The sequence below is a fragment of the Castor canadensis genome, chromosome 1 (genome assembly GCF_047511655.1).
Source record: "Castor canadensis chromosome 1, mCasCan1.hap1v2, whole genome shotgun sequence".
Classification (NCBI taxonomy): Eukaryota; Metazoa; Chordata; class Mammalia; order Rodentia; family Castoridae; genus Castor; species Castor canadensis.
The window spans coordinates 74,305,870-74,332,696 of record NC_133386.1 but is presented as its reverse complement, the minus strand read 5'-3'; the positions used below and the strand labels follow the sequence as shown (position 1 = coordinate 74,332,696).

The following is a 26,827-nucleotide window of genomic DNA, read 5'->3' as shown; positions in this document are numbered from 1 at the left end:
GCTTCTTGCTTGCTAGGCATATGCTCTACTGCTTAGGCCCTTTTTGTTTTTTGTGTTGGGTGTTTTTGAGATAGAGTCTTGCTTTTTGCCTGGGCTGGCCTCAAACTGTGATCCTCCTGATCTCTGCCCCCTAAGTAACTAGAATTATAGGTATGAGCCACTGTGCTCGGTGTGTGTTTGGTTACATTAAAAAGTCTTTTTTTTTGTAGTAGCAGGGAATGGACTCAGAGCCTTATACTTGCTAAGCAAATGTTCTATCACTTGAGCCATGTCCCTAGTCCAGTGTTTGGCTTGTTTTTAAGTTTTTTTCCTTGTAGTAACTATATAACAATCGAATGCTTTACAATAAAACACTATAGTTTATTTTTTTCATAACTTAAGAGTTGAAATTGTATCTAGAGTCTGTTGTCTGATTTTACAAGACTTTCACTTAAGGAAAACTCAATTTCTTTACAAATAACAATTGAATTTATTTTTTGAGAGTACAGTAATGGATGATTTTGTCACAGAATGTGAGTTTTTCTCTTCCTCAGCCCATCTTCATTGCACTGGCCAGCCTGTGGACTAGCTTTCAGGATGAAACTGTTTTGATTAGTGTCCTCAGTAATTTGACCACTCACCTGGAGCCATTCCTGGGCACCCATGAGCTTCTCTTTCCCGAGAAGATGATACAAGGTTTTCTCGATGATGTGACTGTGAAAACTGACGTGTGTAGAATAAAAGAACACATAGGTAATGGAAATGATCCATAATTTCCTCCTCTTTGTAGAATTCCCCCTAGAATAAAGCCAATCTTGTTTAAAAATTATTATTCTGCAGTTTGCTGATAAAGCATCTTGGTCATGAAATACTGATGTTCATTACAGAAAATGTGGAGAGCACAGAATATGTAAAACAAATTATCTTCATGTTGAGCAGTAACCATTCCTAGTGTTATTCTTGATGTTTTGGTCAACAGTGGTTTTCTGTGTATCCATGTTTCTGTTGCAGGATGAGAATCTTGGGGAATAATGTTTCATGTTTGCGTTAAAATGTTTCATGTTTGTATTAAAATGTTTCATGTTTGTATTAAAATGCTCATCAACTACATAAACTAACCGATGTGCAGAAGACTTTTTTAAAGTATAAAGAATACAATTGCTGGGTGCTAGTGACTCACACCTGTAATCCTAGCTATTTGGGGGCAGAGATCAGGAGGATCACGGTTGAAAACCAGCCTGGGCAACAAAAATAAGACCCTATCTTGAAAATACCCAGCACATAAAAAGGGCTGATGGAGTGGTTCAAGGGGTAGGGTGCCTGCCTAGCAACTGTGAGGCCCTGAGTTTAAACTGTAGTACCACCAAAAAAAAAAAAAAAAAAAAACGAACAAAATTGTATACCTTGTTATGTAAATCAAGTTAGTGAGAGAAACTTCCTTGACTCTGTTTACAGCATTGTCTTCTATTTTAAGATGCAGGGTCGTAGTCTATAGGAATCATATTCAGTGTATTTTGCCATCTCATATTTTTGCAAAAACTACCATCTTGAAGAAGATCCTGCTCAAAAGGTCTTGGACACCCCACAGCCAGTCTTCTGCGTTACTCAGCAGCAGCAGCAGGAGTTGCTGCTTTCCTGGCAACAGTGCCTCAGGCAGCTTTTTCTCTCAGCACTAAATCAGGCTTTTCTGAAATGGCCTGTCTTCTGTTCTTTATTCTGGAGAAAGTTTCTATTTCCAAATTTGCTCCAGCCAGTTATGTTGACCTTGGATAGTCACTGTGGTCACTCATTAATTTTTCTCTCTTTTTTGTGACAGTACTAGGGTTTGAACTCAGGTCTTCATGCTTGCTAGGCAGGGGCTCTACCAGTTGAGCCACACCTCCAACACTTTTTGCTTTAATTATTTTTTGGATAGCATCTTCTGTTTTTCCCCAGGGCTGGTCTCGGACCTTAGTCTTCCTATCAACACTTCCTGCATAGCTGAGGCCACAGGCTCATGCCACCATACCCAGCTTATTGATTGAATGGGTCTTGCTAATTGTTTGTCTAGGCCAGTCTTGAACCCCAATCCTTTTGCTCTCCACCTCTGTAGTAGCTTGGATTATACATGTCTACCATCTCACTTGGCCCTAACTCTGAATTCTTTGTACTAGTAGCCCTCCTTAAAAGTCTTGATTTTGTGATTGTCAGTATTTAGTCAATTGGGAAAATACAAAGCAATAAAAATGTATATAATTAAGTACTACTGATTTTTGAAATTTAGCCTCAATGAATGAAAGCTTTTCCTGTTTTCTTTAATTTTAGAGGAGAGAGTACATTTGGTGGATTTCAGAAAACTGGAATGGCTTTTTCCAGAAACAATAGCAAATTTTGATAAATTGTTAATTCAGTATCGTGGATTCTGTGGATACACATTTGCTACAACAGATGGTCTACTCCTTCCTGGTATAGTACTGGAAATAGTACTGTTCCCCCTCCCTAATTTTTTCTCTATGCAGAGTGCTCATTGTGACTCACTGGTTGACTTCTTAAAATGTTACGGAATCAGATGGTGATCTAGGAAGGGAGCTACAGAGATGATTCAGAGGAGGTACAGTGTAATCTGGTAGGCTGCCATGAACAAGAGATTGTAAGTGACAAATAATGCAATGTGCATTCAGGTTAAGTGTCATTATCCTGACTGCCTGGGAACAGAAGTGTTTCAGATTTTGGATTTTTTTGCATCTTGAATATTTGTATATACTTGATGAGATATGTTGAAGTGGGGCCCAACTCTAAACAGACTATTTATGTTTCATATACATCTTACACACAGAAGCACAAAGGTAATTTCATGCAATATTATCAGTGCATCTGTGTTTATACCCTAACCCATCACAGGTCAGATGTAGAATTTTCCACTTGTGGAGTCATGCAGGCACTCAATTTCAGATATTATAGCATTTCACATTTCAGATTAGGAATGCTCATCCTGTATTATGAAATATGGATGCTCCATATTATAAAAGAGGAATGATTCATGCCCATTGAAGGAGTCCAGAAATGTTTCACAGCATGATAAAAATATATCTTTTCCAGAGAAATAACTGAAAAAGCAACACATATTTGACGTGTTCATTTAAAAACATTGTCACTCTGTAGTTCCATTCTGTGAGTGCGGATCAGGATTTTTCCATAAGATAGACTCTTTTAAGGAAATATTTTGTCAAGTAAAATTGCTCTATGACATCTATATTATTAGAGCTTCTCTAAAATGAGGAAAACAGACATCGAGATGAAATAAATTATTCTCCAATGCTATGTGAAGTAGGACTAACAAGGAGCCTGCTAGGGCCAGAAAGAAAATGGTTGGATAGAATTGTTTATTATTTACTTTGTACCATTAATCCCCTTCTTTTTCTTCTTTCTTCTTTTCCTTACTACTTTTATGTTTTACAGTTGGGTATTGCTTTTTTTCATTATAACAAATTACTGGAATTATGTGTGTATATGCTAAAGAGGACATTCAAGTTGGCTTGTTTTTTATGGTACTACATTTTTCATGAGAGTAACAGAAGGTTTGCCATAGGGAATGGAGGTAGTAGTATTCTGAGGGCCAGTAAGGGTCACGGATATGGGGAGAAAATAATGTGGTAGTAAAAAGCAATGCAGTGCGAGTTGTTTCTTTTCTTTTTGGTGGTCTAGGGGTTTGAATTCAAGGCCTTGCACTTGCTAGGCAAGTGCTTTGCCATTTGAGCCATGCCTCCAGCCCTTTTTGCTTTAGATTATTACTTTTTTTAGATAGGGTCTCATTTTTTGCCCATTCCAGCCTGAGACCTTGATCTTCTACTTATGCCTCACACATAGGCATGGTCTATTATGCCTAGCTTATTAAGATGGGGTCCTGTAGACTTTTTGCCCAGGCTGGCCCCAAACTGTGATCCCCCCAATCTTTCCCTTTGGAGTATCTGGGATTACAGGTGTGAGCCACGACACTAGCTATTGGTGATTTCTTTCCTTCTCAATTGCCTTTCTTCCATCCTTACTTTCTTCCTTTCTGTTAAAAGAAATAAATAGGAAAATATTCTCTTAGCTGGGGCTGTTGTTCAAGTGGTAGAGTGCTGGCCTGCCAAGTACAAGGCTCTGAGTTCAAATCCTAGTATTGGGGAAAAAAAACCAAAGACTAAAAAAGTCCCAAAACCCAAACAAACAAACAAGCAAAAAAAAAAATCCCCTAATCCTTTAGTAATTTGTTATTTTAGTAGATTTGAAAAATCTGCCAGGCCAGGTATGGTGGTCCAAGTCTGTAATTCTAGCTACTGAGGAGGCAGAGATCAGGAGGATCATGGTTTGAGGCCAGCTCTGGCAAAACATTGGAGAGACCATCTGAACCAGTGGTGGGTGCAGTGTTGCATGCCTGCCATACCAGCCTATACTGGGAAGCACAATAGGAGGACTGCTGTCCAGGCTCGGGCATAAAGCAAGGTATATCTCAAAAATACTAATTCCAAAAGGGCTGGCAGAGTGGCTCAAGTGGCAGAGGGCCTGTCAAGCAACCGCAAGGCCCTGAGTTCAACTCCTAATACTGCCCAAAACCCAAACAAAAACTGTGAGGTGACCAAGTGGCTTTTCATAAAAGATCTTTACCCACATCTTTCATCTGGATAGTGGAAAGTATCTTTACATAAAATACATGTTTAAGTTATACTTAAAAATCTAAAAATATAACTTAATATGAATTTTACATATACATTTAATAATCTATAAGATTAAAAATTTATAACTATAACATTTTAGCAAAATAATGATATAACTGATATGTTAAAAATGGAGTATTGGGGTTGGGGATGTATCTTGGTGTTAGCAAGGCTCTAGGCTTCAATCCCCAGCACTGCAACAAAAACAAAGCAAAGTAACCTCCACCCCCCAAAAAAACCCAGGTGTGTATAGGAATGGCTCTGTGGGTTATTATAAACAGAGAATCACTTGATTTCATAATTGAAATTCAATTATTTTTCTTAATTTTCAGGAAATCCAACAATTGGAATTTTGAAATACAAGGACAACTATTACACTTTCAATACCAGAGATGCCGCATACTCATTTGCAGAGAACCCTGAACATTATATTAATTTAATTAAAGAAAAGGCCAAAAAGAATGCAGAGTTGATTCAGCTGCTGGAACTTCATCAACAGTTCGAAACCCTCGTTCCATATTCTCAGGTAAGCAGGGTCAGTGGGCGCCGGTGCCTCACGCCTGCAATCCTAGCTACTCAGGAGGATCACAGTTCGAAGCCAGCCCGGGCAAATAGTTCACAAGACCCTATCTTGAAAATACGCAACACAAAAGGGGCTGATGGAGTGCCTAAGGTGTAGACCCTGAGTTCAAGTCCTGGTACTGCAAAAAGGAAAAAAGAATTTATGACATTTAAAAGTAGTTTTTGGTATAGAATTGTCTCTTCCCAAGTCTAGGCAGAGACAAGGACAACTGAGCGTCTTTATAGGTTATTTGAAAAGGACTCACATCTGAAGATTAGAGACTAACAGAATCTACAAAGAATAATGAAAAGATAGGAATCAAATTGATTTGAATTTTTTTTTTTTTTTTTTTGGTGGAGATGCTGGGGAACGAATGATTTGAATTAAAGACAGGAAAAATTGGAAAGATAAAGACTTCATTTAGTTAAATAATGGAAACTCAGTGTTTCTGTAATGTAAAATTAGAGGAGACTGGCTCAGATAACATAGATGGTGACTTATACTCAGTTATGAAACAATGTAACAGGTGTGGAGCGATGTACCTAACTAGGCCTAACTGAGGGTGATGGGAGACGCAGAAAGGACACATGATAAACAAAGTTGGGGCCAGGTGTGTTGGGTGCTCAGGTGAAGACGCACAACAACCTTATTGCTTTTTATCTTTATTAATCTCTTCTCTTTACTCTGCTTCTTTTCCCTATCTTTTCTTTAAGGCCTTACTCCTTTACAGTTCTTTAAAACCTTGCTTCTAAAAGTCTTTTCTATTCTTTAAAATCTCTTTCCTTAGACTCGCTCTGTCCCAAGTTTTCTCTTAGCTTTTCTTTAGCATGATCTCTCTTAAAGTCTTTGCCCTCAGACTTGCACTGTCCCATCAGACTTCACAGTCCCATGTTCTCTTTATCTTTTCTTTAGCTTAGCTTTTCTAAAAGCCTATGTATAAAGTTCCCAGTGCAGACTTGTACTACGTTCTTGCAAACTGCCAACCAATTCTGTCAACCCCTCTTTAGCAGTTTCCCTTTAGCAATTCTCCTTCAGCAATTCTTTTCCCTTCAGCAGCCCTCCCTTCAGCCAGCAATTCATTTTCCCCCTTCAGCAATCCTCCCTCCAGCAATTTCCCTTCAGCCAAAAACTCTCACATCTTGCTTCAGTGAGTCTTTTATATCCAGTGGTAAACAAGGAGGTGGAGCAACGGTTTGGAGAGGGGTGTGACATTGTAACAGGAGAAACCTGTGATCGCTACTCTCTGAACTTAAACATCTTAGGAAAAGTAACTGAGCTGCATCTCGCCTTCATGATGTCTTTATTAGAGATTGTGATGACATCTTACACAAACACATATCTTATGCAGCTGGGGCTGTGCCAGATCTCAGCCTACAGATTTTTTGACATAAACATCTTAGGAAAAGCAGCTGCTCTGCATCTTACTCTAGCCTTATTCTGTGGCTGAGGCTGTGCCGAACTCAGCCTACAGAACATTGCGTACAACTGTGCTTCTCCTACTCAGCATCCCACACAGGCGTAGATTGGAGTAGGCTGCAAGACCACAAAATGGATCTGAAAATGTGTTTGTGTATGTCTATGCCTGGTCCTTAATTCATTTATTGGACATTTAGTAAGTCAGTTGCTGTGTGCCAGGAATTATTCATGGAATATGAAAATCAGCAGTGAATAAAACAGATAAAAATTGCTACCTGCTTGAAACTCAGTCAATGCTGTATATTCTTGTTTTCTTCTCTCTCACCCATAGTCATTGTGGAGATGGGGTGGTGAGGAATTAGGCTGGTCAGGACCCTGGATAGCTTATTGTTCTGAGATTGTGAGGTCAAGGTCTCTAACACTCCAGTTTATGTTTTTGTCCTCATGCTTGGTAGGCAGGTGCTCTACCACTTGAGTCACCTCAGTCCAGCAGTTTATCTTTTGAATCAAGCAATTCTGCAGAGCATTCTAGCCTCTTGTTGTAGCAAGACATTGGTCTTGTCTTTTTGTGTCTTTCTGAATGTGTGCCAAATGGTGGGCCTACAATTTTTGGCTCAGTTGAGAGGTTCCTCTCAAAATGATTGCACCAATTTAATTTTTGTACATGAAGTTTGTCATTTACCCATAATTCTGCCAGCACTTACGTTATCTGGGTTGATAATTTTTGACAATTTGGTTCTCTTACATCTATTTATCCATTTAGGTTTCCCCTTCTGGCATTGACTGTGTCAGTTTTTTCCTATATTATTCTGCCTTCAACTTGTTGATTGGCAATTCCTATTTATCTTATATTAATCCTTTAAAAGTTTCAACTGTCTTTCCCAAGTCAGCTACCTCTCTGTTAACTTTATCAGTGAAGTCCTTCATTGAAGACACATACTTAATTTTAATATAGTCATATTTACTAGTTTTCTTCCTTTAAAGATTATGCTGTTTTTGAAATCTTGTTTTAGAATCCTCTTCTGTTGTGAGGTTTTCGTTTACATTTTCTTCTGTTTGAATTTATTTTTTGTACTAGAACTTTAATTTATTTGGATATTATAAAGGGTTCTAATTTTTATTTTTTCTTCATGTGGTAAGACAGTTTTCTTAACATAACTTATTAAATAATTATGCTTTTCCCACTAAATACCATGCATCTCTATCATATTAATAGTTTTCTTATGAAATGGTTTTGTTTCTGGACTCTCTATTCTGCTGCATTGGTCTGTTTTTCTGCCTCTGAGCTGATACTGTACTGTTTGAATTACTGTTGCTTTGTAATACAGTCGTCCCTTGTTATCTGTGGGGGATTGGTTCTAAGATTCTCTAATACCAGAATCTGTGAGTGCTCAAGTCCTTTATGTAAAATGATTTGCATATAAACTACACATATCCTCCCATGTACTTTAAGACATCTCTGGATGACTTATAATACCTAATACAATGTAAGTACCATGCACATGGCATTATTCTATACTATACTTACTGGCTATTCAGCACATAGTTTTCTCCAAATATTTTTGCTCTTCACTTGGTTAAGTCCACAGATGCAGAACCCACAGGTAAGGAGAGCTGTATATTTTACCATCTGATAAGGAAGCCCTCCTTCCTTGCCTTTTTTTTTTTTCAAAATTTTCCCAGTGAATTGGCCATGTTCCCCCCGAAATCATTCTGGGATTTAAACTGGAATTGCATTAACTAATGAAATAATTTGTAGGAGAATTTATATATCTATTATATTATGTTGTCTCATTCATAAAAATACCATTTTCTTTAGTTGTTTCATTTATTATACCTTAATGAAACTTAATTTTTTTTTTATTCTTAACTGTAAAACAGTAGTTGAGAAACAAAAAACTGCACGGGGGGAAAAATACACCCAAACTTTTTTTTTTTTTATGATACTTGGGTTTGAACGTAGGGCCTTGCACTTGTAAGGTAGGTTCTTAGCCCTTCTCCTTCTTTTCTTTTCTGCTTTGTTTGTTTATTTATTTTTTTTTTGAGTAGGATCTAGCATTTATGCTCAGGCAGGAGCATCTTATTCATGCTTCCAGTGTAGTTGAGATGACTGGTGCACGCCACCATACCCAGTTTATTGTTTGAAATGGGGTGCCATAAACTTTTTGCTGGGCCTTGAACCGACCATTATCCTCCTGATCTCTGCCTCCCAAGTAGTGAGGAGTATGGCCTGAGCCACTGCACCTGGCCCTATCCTACTCAGTTTTTGTTACTGTTGTGCTGGGGGTGTATTGTGACATTTATAGTTCTTACAACTATATCATAATTGATTTCACCCCCTCCATCATTCATTCTTCTTTATCCTCTTCCCCCCATTCTTGGAATACTTTCAGCAGGTCTCATTTTTCCATTTTCATGCATGAGTGCATAATACTTCCACTACATTCACCCTTAGACACCCTTTCCTTATATCTTCCACCTCCTACTGGTACCAACGCCAGACAGGACCTGTTTTACCTCCCTGTTCTCTGTTTTTGAAAAAAGAGTCATTTTTTAATAAGCAACTTTTAATTACAAAATATATAAGCCAAAAGGGATATAAAATGTATCACTATATCAAAATAACTATAAGCAAACACCCATGTCTCTAACTTACAACAAGAAAACAAGCATGATCACATTTCATAGCTCCTGGGAGAGCCCTCTCCAGTTCCAGTCCTTTTTTCTTCCCCCAGTACTTTATAAGTTTGGTAGTATTATTCATTCCTTATTTTTTTTCTTTCATTTTTTGCCATTCACACATGTTTATAAATAGTATATTTCTGTGGAATGACTGCCTTTTGTCCATTTTCTATTAGTTGATTTTTTTCTTAGCAATTTTTAGGAATATTTTTTCAAAAACATATCTTGGAACTGAATAGCTTATTTTCTTTCTTTCTTTTTGGAGAGGTGTTTGGCTTTGTGTTCCAGGCTGGCCCTGAACTTGAGATCCTTCCACCTCAACTTCTTGAGTACTGGGATTATACACATGTACCACCAGCCCGACTTTGTGGTATTTTTTGATATACAAAAAGTCTTTCATTTTAATGTATAATTTATCATTCTTTTTCTTTATGTCTTGAACTTTTTATGTCTTATTTAAGAAGCCTTCATGAATCCTGAGATCACACAAATATTTTCTTGCATTTTTTTTAATATGGGTTTGTCTTTCTCACTAGACTCTTTTAATCCACTTGGGTTTGTGTCTGGTGTGCAATGAACACCCAATTTTAATTTTTTTCCACTTACAAAAATGGTCCTGGATCATTTGTTTAGTATTTTTTTATTTTCCCACTGATCTACTGTTTCTTATAAATAAGAATAGGCTTATTTTGGGATTCTCTATTCTGTTTACTCAATTTTAAAACAATTTCTATATTGATATCTTACTGAAGCTTTATAGTCTTAATAGCTGGTAGAGTAAGTTCTCCCATACTTTCTTTTCTAAAAAGTCTTGGCTATATTTAACTCTTGAATTTCATTTAAAGCTGAGAAGTATATTGTCAAGTTCTGCAGAAAAAACCTTGAAGGAATTTTGGTTGAAATTGCCTTGCATATATGTCGATAATTAAGGGAAAAGCTAACATTTTTACAATATTGTCTCCCTATCAAAAACGTCAATGTAGTTTTATAATTTTTCCTAGAATTGACCTGTATATTTTTTCTGTGCCTTTTTTCCCCCTCTTTTTGGCAGCACTGGGGTTTGAACTTAGGGCCTCATGCTTGCCAGGCAGGCACTCTACCACTTGAGCCACTCCACCAGCCCCAATGACCTATACATTTTTTGTTAGACTTATTTGTAGAGAATTTATGTTATTGGTTGCTATTTTAAAATACTTTTGGTTTTTTTCGAATTGATTTTGATTTTTGTTTATATATGGGAGTGAGTTTAATTCTGCATATTGACTTCATACTATGCAACCTTACTAAACTCTCTTATTAGTTCCAGTAATTAATATCTGAGAGTCTGCTGATATTTTGACTACAATTTTTTTAAAACATAGGCAATTATCTGCAAAGAGTAATTGTTGTTTCCCCAAGTCTTTAAAAAAACCCAATTTCTTGCTTTATTTCAGGGGGTTGGTGAGGAAGGAAATCAATTAGAGGACTGAAATGCAGGGAGAAATAATTTTAAACTAGTACTATACAAAATGAATAACTGCACTTATTACATTAAGAGGACACCACTCTTAGAAGAAAAACTTTGCTGTTTCAAACTGTATCTGTGTGAAGTAGAAATTGGTTTCAATATCCTCAGTAGAGAATACATTCTAGAAAATGGATTTAATTCTGGGAACAGTTTAATGTCCCAGATGGTTAGGCTGAGGCTAGCGTCAATGAAGAAGAAAGTCTCATGGGGAATTTTGGATGGTTCTCCGAGAAATATTCCATTGTGCCAAACTGAATTGCTTTTTACAAGTGCTATAAAGTTTCATGTAGCAAAATGGTTTTTCTACAAGCACTTCAGTTTCACAGCATGAGTGACATAGAATACTTAAACACAAGAAAGCATTCATGCAAGATGTCTAGTTCATTGATATAATAATGTATATCATTCAAAATGATTGTATTAACATTACATCTAGGGCTTTTTGCAACTATAAAGTAATGTTTTTGGAAACCACAGCCTGTGGCATCAAGCTCCAGAAAGCATAAACCATCTTTATGTATATTCTTTTTGCATTTTTCTTCACTTTTCTTAATTAACTCTGCTATTGTTGCTGCTTCTTCAGTCCTTCAGTCCTTCAAACTTTAGTTTTCTGGGATGAAGAAAGTACTGTGTGACATTTAGAACTCTGACTGCAAACAGGGTGGTAACGATTTTTTCTTGGTGGAAAATGTCTGCAACTTCCCTGATCAGGCCATCATAGGATGTCTAACTGACATTTGTTTCAAAGTTAATATTTAAAAAGTTCTTGTTCTAGAGTGATGTGAATAGTCAAACAAGTTACATTTAATTTCATTCCATTCACTGAATACCTTCAAGAATTGAACAGGGACCCTGGTATTAGGCTGCTAATTACATTTTTTGTGAGTGATGTCCTTGGCAGTAACACCATCTTCCATGTAGAACGGATTCATAACTGCCAGGTCAGGTTTGTTTGTCAGAATTTCCAGGGTTTCATCTGTCTGATTGCCCAAGTCTTTGAGAAATTGAGTTTATAAGTGCCAATATGTCATATTGTAATAAATTTCATAACAATACACTGTTCTATTTTGGAAAATTGCATTTAGAAATCCTGTTTCTTCCTGAAAATTCAGGTGTGGGTATCCTTGGTGAGAAGACTTTGTGAAATTCTCATGAGTATAAGGGAAGAGTTGAATTACAGTTGAAATTCACTGTAATTTCTGGAAAGCTTCAACCTGGGTAGTGTTTTCAGTAAAAGGTAGTGTCTCATCTTCAAAACAAAACATCTGAGGTTGACATTTTACTCCAACCAAGTACATAAGCTTTCTGCTTGTCAGTTTTTGTCACACTTAAGATCAAACATCACACATTCAAACCTTGGGTGGTGTGAAGAGCCCCACATCCTTAGTTTGTATTGTGTTGCTACTGGGAGAACACAAACCTCCAGCAAACTTTTGCTCCTTTAAAAAAAACCATGCAGCTTCATCTGGGTGCCGGTGGCTTATGCCTGTAATCCCAGCTGCTCAGGAAGCAGAGATCAGAAGGATTGAGGTTTGAAGCCAGCTCTGGGGAAATAGTTCATGAGACCCTATTTTGAAAATACCCAGCACAGAAGGAGGCTGGCAGAGTGACTTGAGCTGTAGAGCAACTGTCTAGCAAGCATGAGGCCCTGAGTTCAAGCCCCACTACCACAATATATATGTATATATATGAAAGAATTATGCAGCTTCTGTAACAGTGAGACTACAAAACCACCACCAACCACAGGAACTAAATTATATCTCTTCTCCTGCCACTGCTGTAGGTTATTCCAGTGATGTTACTAAAGTTTCAGTTCCTTTTTTTAACTCTAATTTTATATTGACTTCTTAAAAGATTAATAAAAAATTCCCATCTTTTGTTGGTGGTGAAAATTGCACTTGAAGCTGCTGGAAATGAGATAGATAACAGCAATTTCTGGTGGTTCTTCATGTCCCAGAGTGTGAGTGAGCACCACCTCATGGAATGGGCCATACTGGATGAGCCTACATTCATTGTCGTTTTTTCCATGGATTTTGTTTTATTAGGTTAGAGGTTTCCCCTCTAATCTTGCTTCCTGAAAGCTTTTCATGTGAATGATTATTGAATTATATTAAATAGTTTCTACATCTGTTGAGATGACAGTTTGGCTTTCACCCTTTAATTGGTGAATTACTGTATATGAATTACTATATATGAATTATTTTCTAAGATTAAAGGAACTTTATATTCCTAGGATCAATCCAACTTGGTTCTGTTTTATTTTATTTTTAAAAATATATTCTTGGCTTGGGAGGCAAAGGCAGAGATCAGGAGGACTGCAGTTTGAGGTCAGCCCAAGCAAAAAGTTAGTGAGACCCCATGTCAACCAATAAACTGGGCTTTGTGGCATGCACCTGATATCACAGCTATATGGGAAGCATGAGCAGGAGGATCACACTCCAGGCCAACCAGGGCAAAAACATGGGACACTATCAAAAAATAAAGCAAAAGGGGCTGGGGACTTGTCTTAAGTAGTAGAGTGCCTGCCTAGCAAACATGAGGCCTGAGTTCAAACCCAGTACCACCAAAAAGAGAAAAAGAATATATATGTATATACATATATTTATATACACACACACATACATATATACATATCTAGTATATTTTTTCCTGGTTTACCTTTCTGTTTTTCTGAATGGGATTGACCTATGAATTTCTTCTTTTACTGTCCTTTACTATTTTGATGTCAAGGTTATACATGTCTTATTAGTGAGTATGAATGTGTTACATTTTCTTTCTCTGAGTGAGTTTATTTAATATTGAAATTATCTAGTAAAATATGCTTGTAAAGCTCTCTAGGTTTCTTTCCTTTAGTTGGAAAAATTATTCATTTAACTAAGTTTAACTACTTTTGTGATTATAGGATACTGTTTAGGTACAGTATTCTTATTTTTTTTGTATCAGATTTAGTGAGTTTTATTTTTCTAGGAATTTATTGAAAGCATTTAAGTTTTCTACTTATTTTCAGGAAGGTTTCACAGCAGTCTTCCGTTGTTGGTTTTAATCTCCACGTTATCTTATGTGTGTATGTGTGTGTGGGGGTTATTTGTTCCAGCATAAAACTCACAGCCCTCCTGCCTCAGTCTCCTGTCATTAACTTAAAATATTTCAGCCTTTTCTCTTTTTATTTTGAATAATATTTGCCGAGAACTGTTTTATTCTTTATTTTTTATTATACTTATTATTCATTTTTTATTATTATTTCCAGAAGACTATTTTCTCAGTTTAAATAGAAAATTAGCTTTTGGCTGTGCTGGGACTGTTTCATGTTTGCTTTCATTTCATATTTCCTGCTCTGACATTTATTGTTTCCCTTCATCTAGTTTCTTTATTTCATTTTGTTTTCTAACTTGTTAAGATAGATGCTTATCTTTTTATCATCATTTTAGCCTTTCTTTGTTTTTATGTAGTGAAATAAATTTTCCTTTTTAGTATACTACTTTAATTGTACTTTTAAAAGAAGTTTTTTTTTTAAAAAAATCATAGTTCAGTTCTAAGTCTTTTCTAATAATTCCCTTTAGGATTTCTTATTTGGCTTATAGGCTATTTATATTCTTTAGCTTACTCATGTAGGAGACTTTCCTTTTTTTTCACCCAGTGGTTTAGTTCCTTAAACCTCTCTTGTCCCCTCCAACAGTGTCAAATGCAGTATGGTCATGGCTTTTTCAGTCTGGCATTACTAAATACTTAATATTGGGCATTCCAGCAGAAAATAAGCATATTCAGCTGAAAACAACCAAAAAACTAAGAACCTTGAATAATCTGCTATATATGTAATAGTTTTAAGTTAAAGGTATGTCTTAAAGAGGGTTTAAACCCATTATTTAATAGCTATTTTTTATTTCTAACTATGTCCAACAAGTTATCTGCTTAAGTTACCAATTTTGGAAAATGGGGAGTGGCATTTGAGAATTTGGGAATGAGGGATGCCCCCTTCCAAAACACCCCCTACATCAGGTTCACAAAAGCACACACAAAATATCATAATGAAACTCTCTGTATAGATATTTTAAACAAACAAAAATATATTTTTCCCCTCAAAAACGCAGGACAGAAACATGAATCAGGTCCTGTCTGGGAGTTGGTACCAGTGGAAGTGGGGAGGATGTAAGGAAAGGATGTAACAGAGTGAATATGGTGGAAATGTTATATATTGATGTATGAAAATAGAAAAATGAGATCTGTTGAAACTATTCCAGGAATGGGGGGAGGGTGGGTAAAGGAGAATGACAGAGGGGGTGAATCTAAGATGTAACGTAGGCACTTTTGTAAATGTCATAGTGTATCCCCAGTACAACAGTAATACAGTAAAACAAATTTTAAAGCATGCACAAAACCATACTATGCAGAAAAATAACATTTACCTTACTAATTATGATTAAAATATTAATACTTACTAATTATGAACTTATTTTTTTCTCTACTTTCAAGTAAAAAATCTTATTTTTGTATTTTTTGTCAGTTTTGGCTAAGTATTTTTAGTTGCCTGTATGTAGTGGTTTTTTTTCCAAATACTAAGTACAAAACTTCATTTCTTTAGATGAGAGATATTGACAAACACTATATAAAACCAATTACAATGTGTGAAAGTAGCACTCAGACGGATACACACATACTGTCACCAACAATTGTGAGGTCATATGAGTGGAATGAATGGGAATTAAGAAGAAAAGCAATAAAATTGGTTTGTAACAGTGTTTTCTAAAATTATTCATAGGTTCAGGAATTTTAATATGTTGTTATTCATAGAGTTGATAAATTGAATTATTTATATAAAATGGTTAGTTATATATAGTTTTTTGGTAACAAATTAATTATGCACAATTATTTTTATAGAACAATGTAACATAATTTTAGCATCATTTATAACTTTCCAGATTTGCATTTTAAGATTGTCTAATGCCTTCTTCTGAGTTATTTCCCCACTTGGCCTTTTCCATAATGTCATCAATCCTTATCCTCCCCCCTTCCTTTTTTTCCTTTTTGGTGGTTCTGGGATTGAACCATCATACTAATGGAGGAGCTAATAAAACAAAACAGAACAAAAAACCAAAACCCAAAAACCTGTGCCAGTGGCTCATACTTGTAATCCTGGCTACTTGGGAGGCTGAGATTGGGAGGATTAAGGTTCGAGGCCAGCCTCAGCAAGTAGTTCCTGAGACCCCCATCTCCAAAATAACAGAAATGGACTGGAGGTGTAGCTCAAGCAGTAGAGTGCCTGCTTTGTAAGCAGAAAGCCCAGTCCCTTTAAAAACAAACAAACCAAAACTCTTGTGTAATTTGTTTAACCATAAAAAGAACCAACAAAATGAAGAATAACAGAATGTAAAACAAAACTGAAAAGGCTCTGGCCTTTTTATATTAAAAATCTAGGGCAAAGTCTATTTTATAAAGACAGTATAACTCTTTAAATTTTTGTCTTAAAACAGTCCAAGCTTTGTAAATCTCAAAGTATAATAATGAAGAAATTAGAATATATATATTTTAAATAAGCTCATTCTGTCTCTGAATCTGGCATGTTCTTTCTTGGGCTCATTTTCAACATTTTATGTATTTTCTACTTAATAAAGGTTATACAGCTTTCTGTTATGTTCTAGATTTTTTAATGGTGTAATGTTTTATACAGAAGTGCTATGCTTAATTTCTTTGTAAACTGAGGAAATGATAAGTAGATATTAACTAGTGCTTGATAATATTTTATATTATTTGTTCTTTACAGAAATGTTAATTCCTGTTTGTCTTTCTACTTAGGCTAATTTGCGTCAGAAAATTACTCATTCGGTACAAACTGATCTTAGTCACATGAGAAGAGAAAATAGCTCACAGGTATACCCTTGCAAAGATGCCAGCACCCAGTCTAAGAGGGAAAGCAGCACTCGAGTGCCCAAGCCCCAGATTTACATAGCTGGTCTTCGAGGGGGTCAAAACAAAACTCCCTGTGGGATCAAGGTAAACTTAACTAGAGCTATTGATGAAACCTAGAGATGGCCTCTTTACTGTTGTTCCCCAGTTAGGAGCAATGTCAAATACCTAACAGCATTTTTTATTATCTGTGACAATGAATTTTGTGGAGGTGGCACATTGATTGCTTATGAATCTTTATTGTGTTCCCATATTCTGTCAAGCTGCTGTAAAAACTAAAAGTTAATTTCTGTAACACATTTTTCACTCTATTAAAATTGACAAGTAAAATTATGTCCATTTATCTTTTGTTTCATATTTTAGAAAAAGTTTAGCACCATTAAGATTTAAATTATGATGCCATTTAGATAATAACATATTTTAGATTATCATCACTGGACTAGAGGCTATTTATTTCTAAAATTTTGCATAATGTTAAACATTAAAATTTTAAAGCAAAATTAATATTTCTAGCTTAATTACCTTTTGAATGTTAATAGATTAAATTGCTATATAATAAAACCTCATTTTTGGGAAAAATTAAAGCAAACATCTATATCATGCCTTTTAAAAGTAGAGATTTTCTACAAAATCTGGATTTGTCTCTGAGAGAAGTCAGAATGTGTGGTAGGATTTGGCTGGCATTCCTGTAAGCAGTAGGCTTGTCCTTTCACAGGCCTCCCACCTCACTCTTTTGCCTTACTTGCCTCGTCTCATAGGCAGGTGTGCTTAGGACCCTTGTGAGTTACTAATAGTACATTTTTAGAGCTGTAGTTTTACATAAAGATGGACAATTTGTTAAGGTGACTTGAACTGCTGGGGGAACAGAGGCAATTTATATTTAACAGACCTTTTCTGCAAAGGTGATTTTTTTTTTTTTTTACTAAGGTGTTAGTGTTTCCTATGCAGGTTAAATGTTATTTATAACACAAGTATACTTTGAAATAAATTTTCTGAGATATTATATAAAGGTGAACTTCAAAACAGATGTAGTTGTAAATTATTTATGCCTATAGTTTAAAAATTATGTTAATGATAGGCTGGCTGGCTGTTAAGACAAGGCCTGGAGGTTAGGATGGGTGGGGTCACTGTAGTGCTTACTAAACTTAGGAACTCAGAAATTTGATTTTATCTGTTCCATTAACCCTCATTCAATTCTGCAAGTTTCCTAAACATAGAAAACAATGGCTATAAACCACCATTTGGGGTTATTTTAGGATTGGAGTTAGAATGGCCAACTAAATAGAAATATCAAATCCAAGAGGAAAAGCCAAAGTTAACATCAGAAAGTCTTTTGTGAGCAAGCTATGTCAGAAACACAGACACAATTGTGTCTTTCCACAGTGTCAGAATTTTTTGAACAATATATTCCACAAGCTATGTCAGTTTTATTGGTTTTAGTTTACTAAGCACTACTGATTTCACTTGGCAGTTGTGGCCATTGGCCATTTCACTTAGAGTTATTTTACTCCAGTCTTAACAAATAGTATTAACTATGAGATCACACATTAAACTTTATACAATATATAATTATTTACATGTATATTTACACATACTATATTACATATTCTGTAATATCACTGAATGACTAAAAAAGGGTTAAAGCAGCTATAGAGTTCAAAGGGGCCTTACTGAAGGCAAGAGCAGAGAGTTGGTGCAGATGCAGGGTCATTGCAGGTGGTTAAGACAAGATATTAGCAGAATAAACCCAGTCACAGAGCTGTTCTGGTACTGATCTGCCAAAGCCCAGAGATGGTTCAAGGCTTACTGGGTCCTGAGGAATGTAAGTGGGCTACAGTTCAAACAGTGGAACTGTGCTGAGCTCAAGACCTGGAAGCAAAGTTGGAGTTTGTTGCTTGCTGATCCTGTGACACATGCGTCTGATGATTGGTTAGTGGGTGCTTCTGTACCCCTCTGTTAGGTACCTTTCCTTTTATGATTCACGTGAGGGGGTGTCATCATTCCTTGGTTTGGTGTGTTCAATAAATTCTGTTTTTTTCTGATACAGTTTTGATATGCGCCTGTATCCATGTGTTCCTAATTTAAATTTAACTTGATAAATTCATAGATGGTAATATTTTATTTGCCTAAGAAAGTTATTTATCAGTCTGTGCCTAGTTAATTCCTCATGGTTTGTGCTTGGATGGTGGTTGTGTACTTGCACAAACAAGATATAGAATCATTCTGCTTTAGCATTTGCACTCTAATTGGAGCAAACTGCTGTTTTAAAAAATGGAGTCACTCAGGGCAAGGCACAGTCTAAAAGTGACTGCTCTGTACAATATGGAGTAACTTAGAGCAGGACACAGCCTAATCATCACAGTTACTTGGTTAGTGTAACAACTAGTTAGTAAAGGAAGCTAGATCAGATGGTAAACACAGCCTCTCCCTAGACCTCTACTGTCTATTCAAACTTCATCAATCTTAAGATTTCCAGCCATATGTTGGACTATGTCTGATGTTCACCCTTTTTCAGCAAGTTATAGACTGAAATAGTTTTCCTTAAAAACATTGTTTCTCTTTACTTCTGTGGTTAAAGGCATCAGTAGCTAGTTTTTCATTAGTACAAATGAAAAACTTCCTGATTGTCTTTCTTCTATAGTCCTTGTGTTTAATTAGTCACCAAGTCCCATTAATTTGGCTTGAGTTGTCTTTGAGATCCCTGTTTTTCTACTCTTAGCACCACTGTCATAATTTAGGACTTTGTCCTATTGCTTGAGTCACTGATGTCTCCATTTTTTACATGATCCTTCAGGATAAATTTTCTAACTCATAAATCTGACCATGACACCTGGCCTTTTTCCCCAATCAACTTCCTTTACTTAAAAACCTACCAAGACTCTTCTCTATTACCTAGGAGATGAAGTAAAAACTTCTTCACATAATATGTAAAAATTTTCAAATTATGCTCTCCATTTCTCTTCGTTTCATTTTCTGCCCCTCTTATACTCTTCTGCACACACCATGTGCATTAGCCAAGTTGAACTCAAACTTTTCAAATGGATTATGGTTTTTATTTATTTATTTCTCTTGAATAGTGTTTTATTTCTTTTTTTTTAATTTTTATTTTATTCATATGTGCATACAATGTTTGGGTCATTTCTTCCCCCTTCCCCCACCCCCAACGTTACCCCCCCGCCCCCTCCCTCTTCCCCCCTGCCCCCTCACTACCTGGCAGAAACTATTTTGCCCTTATCTCTAATTTTGTTGAACAGAGAGAGTATAAGCAATAATAGGAAGGACCAAGGGTTTTTGCTAGTTAAGGATAGCTATACAGGGAGTTGACTCACATTAATTTCCTGTGCGTGTGTGTTACCTTCTAAATTAATTCTTCTTGATCTAACCTTTTCTCTAGTTCCTGGTCCCCTTCTCCATTGGCCTCAGTTGCTTTAAAGTATCTGCTTTACAACTGAGGCCAATAGGAAAAGGGGAACAGGTACTAGAGAAAAGGTGAGATCAAAAAGAATTAACCTAGAAGGTGGGGTTGGGGATTTAGCTCAGTGGAAGAGCGCTTGCCTGGCAAGTGTAAGGCCCTGAGTTCGGTCCCCAGCACCGGAAAAAAAAAAAAAAAGGAAAAAAAAGAAAAAAAAAAAAAAAGAAGCAAAACCTAGAAGGTAACACCCACGCACAGGAAATCAATGTGAGTCAATGCCCTGTATAGCTATCCTTATCTCAACCAGCAAAAACCCTTGTCCCTTCCTATTATTGCTTATACTCTCTCTACTACAAAATTAGAAATAAGGGCAAAATAGTTTCTGCTGGGTATTGGGGGGGGAGAGGGAGGGGGCGGAGTAGGTGGTAAGGGAGGGGGTGGGGGCAGGGGGGAGAAATGAACCAAGCCTTGTATGCACATATGAATAATAAAAGAAAAATGAAAAAAAAAATAAATAAAGTATCTGCTTTAGTTTCTCTGAGTTGAGGGCAAGAAATGCTATCTAGTTTTTTAGGTGTCTTACCTATCCTCACCCCTCCCTTGTATGCTCTCGCTTTATCATGTGCTCAAAGTCCAACCCCCTTGTTCTGTTTGCCCTTGATCTAATGTCCGCATATGAGGGAGAACATATGAGTTTTGGTCTTTTGGGCCAGGCTAACCTCACTCAGAATGATGTTCTTCAATTCCATCCATTTACCAGCGAATGATAACATTTCGTTCTTCTTCATGGCTGCATAAAATTCCATTGTGTATAAATACATTTTCTTACCATTCGTCAGTAGTGGGGCATCTTGGCTGTTTCTATAACTTGGCTATTGTGAATAGCGCTGCAATAAACATGGGTGTGCAGGTGCCTCTGGAGTAACCTGAGTCACATTCTTTTGGGTATATCCCCAAGAGTGGTATTGCTGGATCATATGGTAGATCAATGTTTAGCTTTTTAAGTAGCCTCCAAATTATTTCCAGAGTGGTTGTACTAGTTTACATTCCCACCAGCAGTGTAAGAGAGTTACTTTTTCCCCTGCATCCTCATCAACACCTGATGTAACTGGTGTTGCTAATGATGGCTCTTCTAACAGAGGTGAGGTGGAATCTTAGTGTGGTTTTAATTTGCATTTCCTTTATTGCTAGAGATGGTGAGCATTTTTTCATGTGTTTTTTGGCCATTTGAATTTCTTCTTTTGAGAAAGTTCTGTTTAGTTCACTTGCCCATTTCTTTATTGGTTCATTAATTTTGGGAGAATTTAGTTTTTTAAGTTCCCTGTATATTCTGGTTATCAGTCCTTTGTCTGATGTATAGTTGGCAAATATTTTCTCCCATTCTGTGGATGGTCTCTTCAGTTTAGAGACCATTTCTTTTGTTGAGCAGAAGCTTTTTAGTTTTATGAAGTCCCATTTATCTATGCTATCTCTTAGTTGCTGTGCTGCTAGGGTTCCATTGAGAAAGTTCTTGCCTATACCTATTAATTCCAGAGTATTTCCTACTCTTTCCTGTACCAACTTTAGAGTTTGGGGTCTGATATTAAGATTCTTGATCGATTTTGAGTTAATATTGGTATAGGGTGATATACATGGATCTACTTTCAGTTTTTTGCAGACTGCTATCCAGTTTTCCCAGCAGATTTTGTTGAAGATGGCTGCTATTTCTCCATCATATATTTTTAGCTCCTTTGTCAAAGACAAGTTGGTTATAGTTGTGTGGCTTCATATCTGGGTCCTCTATTCTGTTGCACTGGTCTTCATGTCTATTTTTATACCAGTACTATGCTGTTTTTATTGTTATTGCTTTGTAATATAGTTTAAAGTCAGGTATTGTGATACCTCCTGCATTGTTCTTTTGACTGAGTATTGCCTTGGCTATTCGTGGCCTCTTGTGTTTCCATTTTCAAATTTATTTGAATGTAGGTTCTCGAAGTAGTCTCTGATGATTTCTTGGATTTTCATGGTGCTTCTTGTTATCTCCCCCTTTGCATTCCTGATTCTACTAATTTGGGTTTTTTCTGTCCTCATTTTAGTCAGGTTTGCCAGGGGTCTATCGATCTTGTTTATTTTTTCAAAGAACCATCTTTTTGTTTCATTAATTCTTTGTATGGTTTTTTTAGTTTCTATTTCATTGATTTCAGCTCTTATTTTTATTATTTCTCTCCTTGTATTTGTTTTGGGATTTGCTTGTTCTTGTTTTTCTAGGAGTTTGAGATGTATCATTAGGTCATTGATTTGGGATCTTTCAGTCTTTTTAATATATGCACTCATGGCTATAAACTTTCGTCTCAGGACTGTCTTTGCAGTGTCCCATAGGTTCCAGTAGGTTGTGTTTTCATTTTCATTGACTTCCAGGAGCTTTTTAACTTCCTCTTTTATTTCATCAATGATCCATTGTTCATTAAGCAGTGAGTTATGCATTTTCAAGCTGTTTCATGTTTTCTGTCTTTACTTTTGTTGTTGAATTCTAGTTTTATTGCATTGTGATCAGATAGTATGCACGGTATACTTTCTATTTTCTTATATTTGCTGAAGCTTGCTTTGTGCCCTAGGATATGATCTATTTTGGAGAAGGTTCAATGGGCTGCTGAGAAAAATGTATATTGTGTAGAAGTTGGATGAAATGTTTTTTTTTGGGGGGGGGGTTTCTTTTATTATTCATATGTGCATACAAGGCTTGGGTCGTTTCTCCCTCCTGTCCCCACCCCCTCCCTTACCACCCACTCTGTCCCCTCCCTCTCCCCCGCACCCTCTCAATACCCAGCAGAAACTATTTTGCCCTTATTTCTAATTTTGTTGTGGAGAGAGTATAAGCAATAATAGGAGGAACAAGGGTTTTTGCTGGTTGAGCTAAGGATAGCTATACAGGGAGTTGACTAACATTAATTTCCTGTGCGTATGTGTTACCTTCTAGGTTAATTCTTTTTGATCTCACCTTTTCTCTAGTTCCTGGTCCCCTTTTCCTATTGGCCTCAGTTGCTTTTAAGGTACCTGCTTTAATTTCTCTGCGTTAAGGGCAACAAATGCTAGCTAATTTTTTAGGTGTCTTACCTATCCTCACCCCTACCTTTTGTGCTTTCGCTTTTATCATGTGCTCAAAGTCCAATCCCCTTGTTTTGTTTGCCCTTGATGTAATGTCCACATATGAGGGAGAACATATGATTTTTGGTCTTTTGGGCCAGGCAAACCTCACTCAGAATGATGTTCTCCAATTCCATCCATTTACCAGCAAATGATAACATTTCGTTCTTCTTCATGGCTGCATAAAATTCCATTGTATATAGATACCACATTTTCTTAATCCATTCATCAGTGGTGGGGCATCTTGGCTGTTTCCATAACTTGGCTATTGTGAATAGTGCTGCAATAAACATGGGTGTGCAGTTGCCTCTGGAGTAACCTGTGTCAGTCTTTTGGGTATATCCCCAAGAGTGGTATTGCTGGATCAAATGGTAGATCAATGTCTAGCTTTTTAAGTAGCCTCCAAATTTTTTTCCAGAGTGGTTGTACTAGTTTACATTCCCACCAACAGTGTAAGAGGGTTCCTTTTTCCCCTCATCCTCACCAACACCTGTTGTTGGTGGTGTTGCTAATGATGGCTATTCTAACAGGGGTGAGGTGGAATCTTAGTGTGGTTTTAATTTGCATTTCCTTTATTGCTAGAGATGGTGAGCATTTTTTCATGTGTTTTTTGGCCATTTGAATTTCTTCTTTTGAGAAAGTTCTGTGTAGTTCACTTGCCTATTTCTTTATTGGTTCATTAGTTTTGGGAGAATTTAGTTTTTTAAGTTCCCTATATATTCTGGTTATCAGTCCTTTGTCTGATGTATAGTTGGCAAATATTTTCTCCCACTCTGTGGGTGTTCTCTTCAGTTTAGAGACCATTTCTTTTGTTGAGCAGAAGCTTTTTAGCTTTATGAGGTCCCATTTATCTATGCTATCTCTTAGTTGCTGTGCTGCTGGGGTTTCATTGAGAAAGTTCTTACCTATACCTACTAACTCCAGAGTATTTCCTACTCTTTCCTGTATCAACTTTAGAGTTTGTGGTCTGATATTAAGATCCTTGATCCATTTTGAGTTAATATTGGTATAGGGTGATTGATATACATGGATCTAGTTTCAGTTTTTTGCAGACTGCTAACCAGTTTTCCCAGCAGATTTTGTTGAATATGCTATTTCTCCATCATATATTTTTAGCTCCTTTGTCAAAGACAAGTTGTTATAGTTGTGTGGCTTCATATCTGGGTCCTCTATTCTGTTCCACTGGTCTTCATGTCCGTTTTTGTGCCAGTACCATGCTGTTTTTATTGTTATTGCTTTGTAATATAGTTTGAAGTCAGGTATTGTGGTACCTCCTGCATTGTTCTTTTGACTGAGTATTGCCTTGGCTATTCGTGGCCTCTTGTGTTTCCATATAAATTTAACAGTAGATTTTTCAATCTCTTTAATGAATGTCATTGGAATTTTGATGGGAATTGCATTAAACATGTAGATTACTTTTGGGAGTATAGACATTTTTACTATGTTGATTCTCCCAATCCATGAGCATGGGAGATCTCTCCATTTTCTATAGTCTTCCTCAATCTCTTTCTTCTGAAGTTTATAGTTTTCCTTGTAGAGGTCTTTCACATCCTTTGTTAGGTTTACACCTAGGTATTTGATTTTTTTTGAGGGTATTGGAAATGGAATTGTTTTCATGTATTCTTTTTCAGTTTGTTCATTATTAGTGTATAGAAATGCTAATGATTTTTCTATGTTGATTTTATATCCTGCTACCTTGGTATAGCTATTGATGAAGTCTAGAAGCTTCTGAGTTTTTTGGGTCTTTAAGGTATAGGATCATGTCATCTGCAAATAGGAATATTTTGACAGTTTCTTTACCTATTTGTATTCATTTTATTCCTTTTTCTTCCCTAATTGCTCTGGCTAGGAATTCCAGTACTATGTTGAATAGGAGTGGAGATAGTGGGCATCCTTGTCTGGTTCCTGATTTTAGAGGGAATGATTTCAGTTTTTCTCCGTTAAGTATAATGCTGGCTGTAGGTTTGTCATATATAGATTTTATAATGTTGAGCTACTTTCCTTCTATTCCTAGTTTTCTTAGAGCTTTTATCATGAAATGATGTTGGATCTTATCAAAGGCTTTTTCTGCATCTATTGAGATGATCAAGTGGTTTTTGTCTTTGCTCTGTTAATGTGGTTTATTACGTTTGTTGATTTTCATATGTTGAACCACCCCTGCATTCCTGGGATGAAGCCTACTTGGTCGTGGTTAATGATCTTTTTGATGTGTTGTTGAATTCGGTTTGCCATTATTTTATTGAGGATTTTTGCATCAATGTTCATTAAGGAGATTGGCCTATAGTTCTCCTTTTTGGAGGTGTCTTTGCCTGGTTTTGGGATAAGTGTAATACTAGCTTCATAAAATGTGTTAGGCAGTTTTCCTTCCCTTTCTATTTTGTGGAACAGTTTAAGGAGGGTTGGTATCAGTTCTTCTTTAAAGGTCTGATAGAATTCAGCAGAGAATCCATCAGGTCCTGGACTTTTCTTTTTGGGGAGACTCTTGATTGCTGCTTCAATTTCATTTTGTGTTGTAGGTGTATTCAGGTCATTAATTTCCTCCTGGTTCAGTATTGCATGATCATATGTATCTAGAAATCTGTCCATTTCTTTAAAATTTTCAAATTTATTCGAATATAGGTTCTCAAAGTAGTCTCTGATGATTTCCTGGACTTCCATGGTGTTTGTTGTTATCTCCCCCTTTGCATTCCTGATTCTACTAATTTGGGTTTTTTCTGTCCTCATTTTAGTCAGGTTTGCCAGGGGTCTATCGATCTTGTTTATTTTTTCAAAGAACCATCTTTTTGTTTCATTAATTCTTTGTATGGTTTTTTTGGTTTCTATTTCGTTTATTTCAGCTTTTATTTTTATTATTTCTCTCCTTGTATTTGTTTTGGGATTTGCTTGTTCTTGTTTTTCTAGGAGTTTGAGATGTATCATTAGGTCATTGATTTGGGATCTTTCAGTCTTTTTAATATATGCACTCATGGCTAGCAACTTTCCTCTCAGGACTGCCTTAGCTGTGTCGCATAGGTTCCGGTAGGTTGTGTTTGCATTTTCATTGACTTCCAGGACCTTTTTAATTTCCTCCTTTATTTCATCGATGATCCATTCTTCATTAAATAATGAATTATTGAATTTCCAGCTGTTTGCATGTTTTTTGTCTGTACTTTTGTTGTTGAGTTCTACTTTTACTGCATTGTGATCAGATAGTATGCACGGTATACTTTCTATTTTCTTATATTTGCTGAGGCTTGCTTTGTGCCCTAGGATATGATCTATTTTGGAGAAGTTTCCATGGGTTGCTGAGAAGAATGTATATTGTGTAGAGGTTGGATGAAATGTTCTATAGACATCAACTAGGTCCATTTGCTCTATTACATATTTTAGATCTTGGATTTCTTTATTGATTTTTTGTTTGGATGACCTATCTATTGATGATAATGGGGTGTTAAAGTCTCCCATAACCACTGTATTGGCATTTATATATGCTTTTAGGTCTTTCAGGGTATGTTTGATGAAACTGGGTGCGTTGACATTGGGTGCATACAGATTGATGATTATTATTTCCTTTTGGTCTATTTCCCCTT

The 26,827-nt window shown here is 36.3% G+C and overlaps 1 protein-coding gene and 1 pseudogene across 11 annotated transcripts in view; one reads left to right on the top strand and one right to left on the bottom strand.

Moving 5' to 3' along the window:
• Positions 1-26,827, top strand: part of Cfap206 (cilia and flagella associated protein 206) — a 54,767-nt gene that overhangs the window by 20,323 nt on the left and 7,617 nt on the right. For 8 of the 11 annotated variants that reach the window (XM_074078421.1, XM_074078436.1, XM_074078398.1 and 5 more), the window contains 5 exons: positions 534-732; positions 2,284-2,424; positions 4,988-5,181; positions 15,402-15,545; positions 16,613-17,108. In XM_074078421.1, the coding sequence (XP_073934522.1) occupies positions 534-732; positions 2,284-2,424; positions 4,988-5,181; positions 15,402-15,545; positions 16,613-16,843 (909 nt within the window). In that variant the 3' untranslated portion in view covers positions 16,844-17,108. Of the gene's footprint in view, positions 1-533; positions 733-2,283; positions 2,425-4,987; positions 5,182-15,401; positions 15,546-16,612; positions 17,112-26,827 lie in introns of those variants that run through there. The other 3 variants (XM_074078441.1, XM_074078448.1, XM_074078454.1) reach the window with 3 other exon arrangements.
• On the bottom strand, positions 11,418-12,835 carry LOC141415582 (S-adenosylmethionine decarboxylase proenzyme pseudogene; annotated as a pseudogene).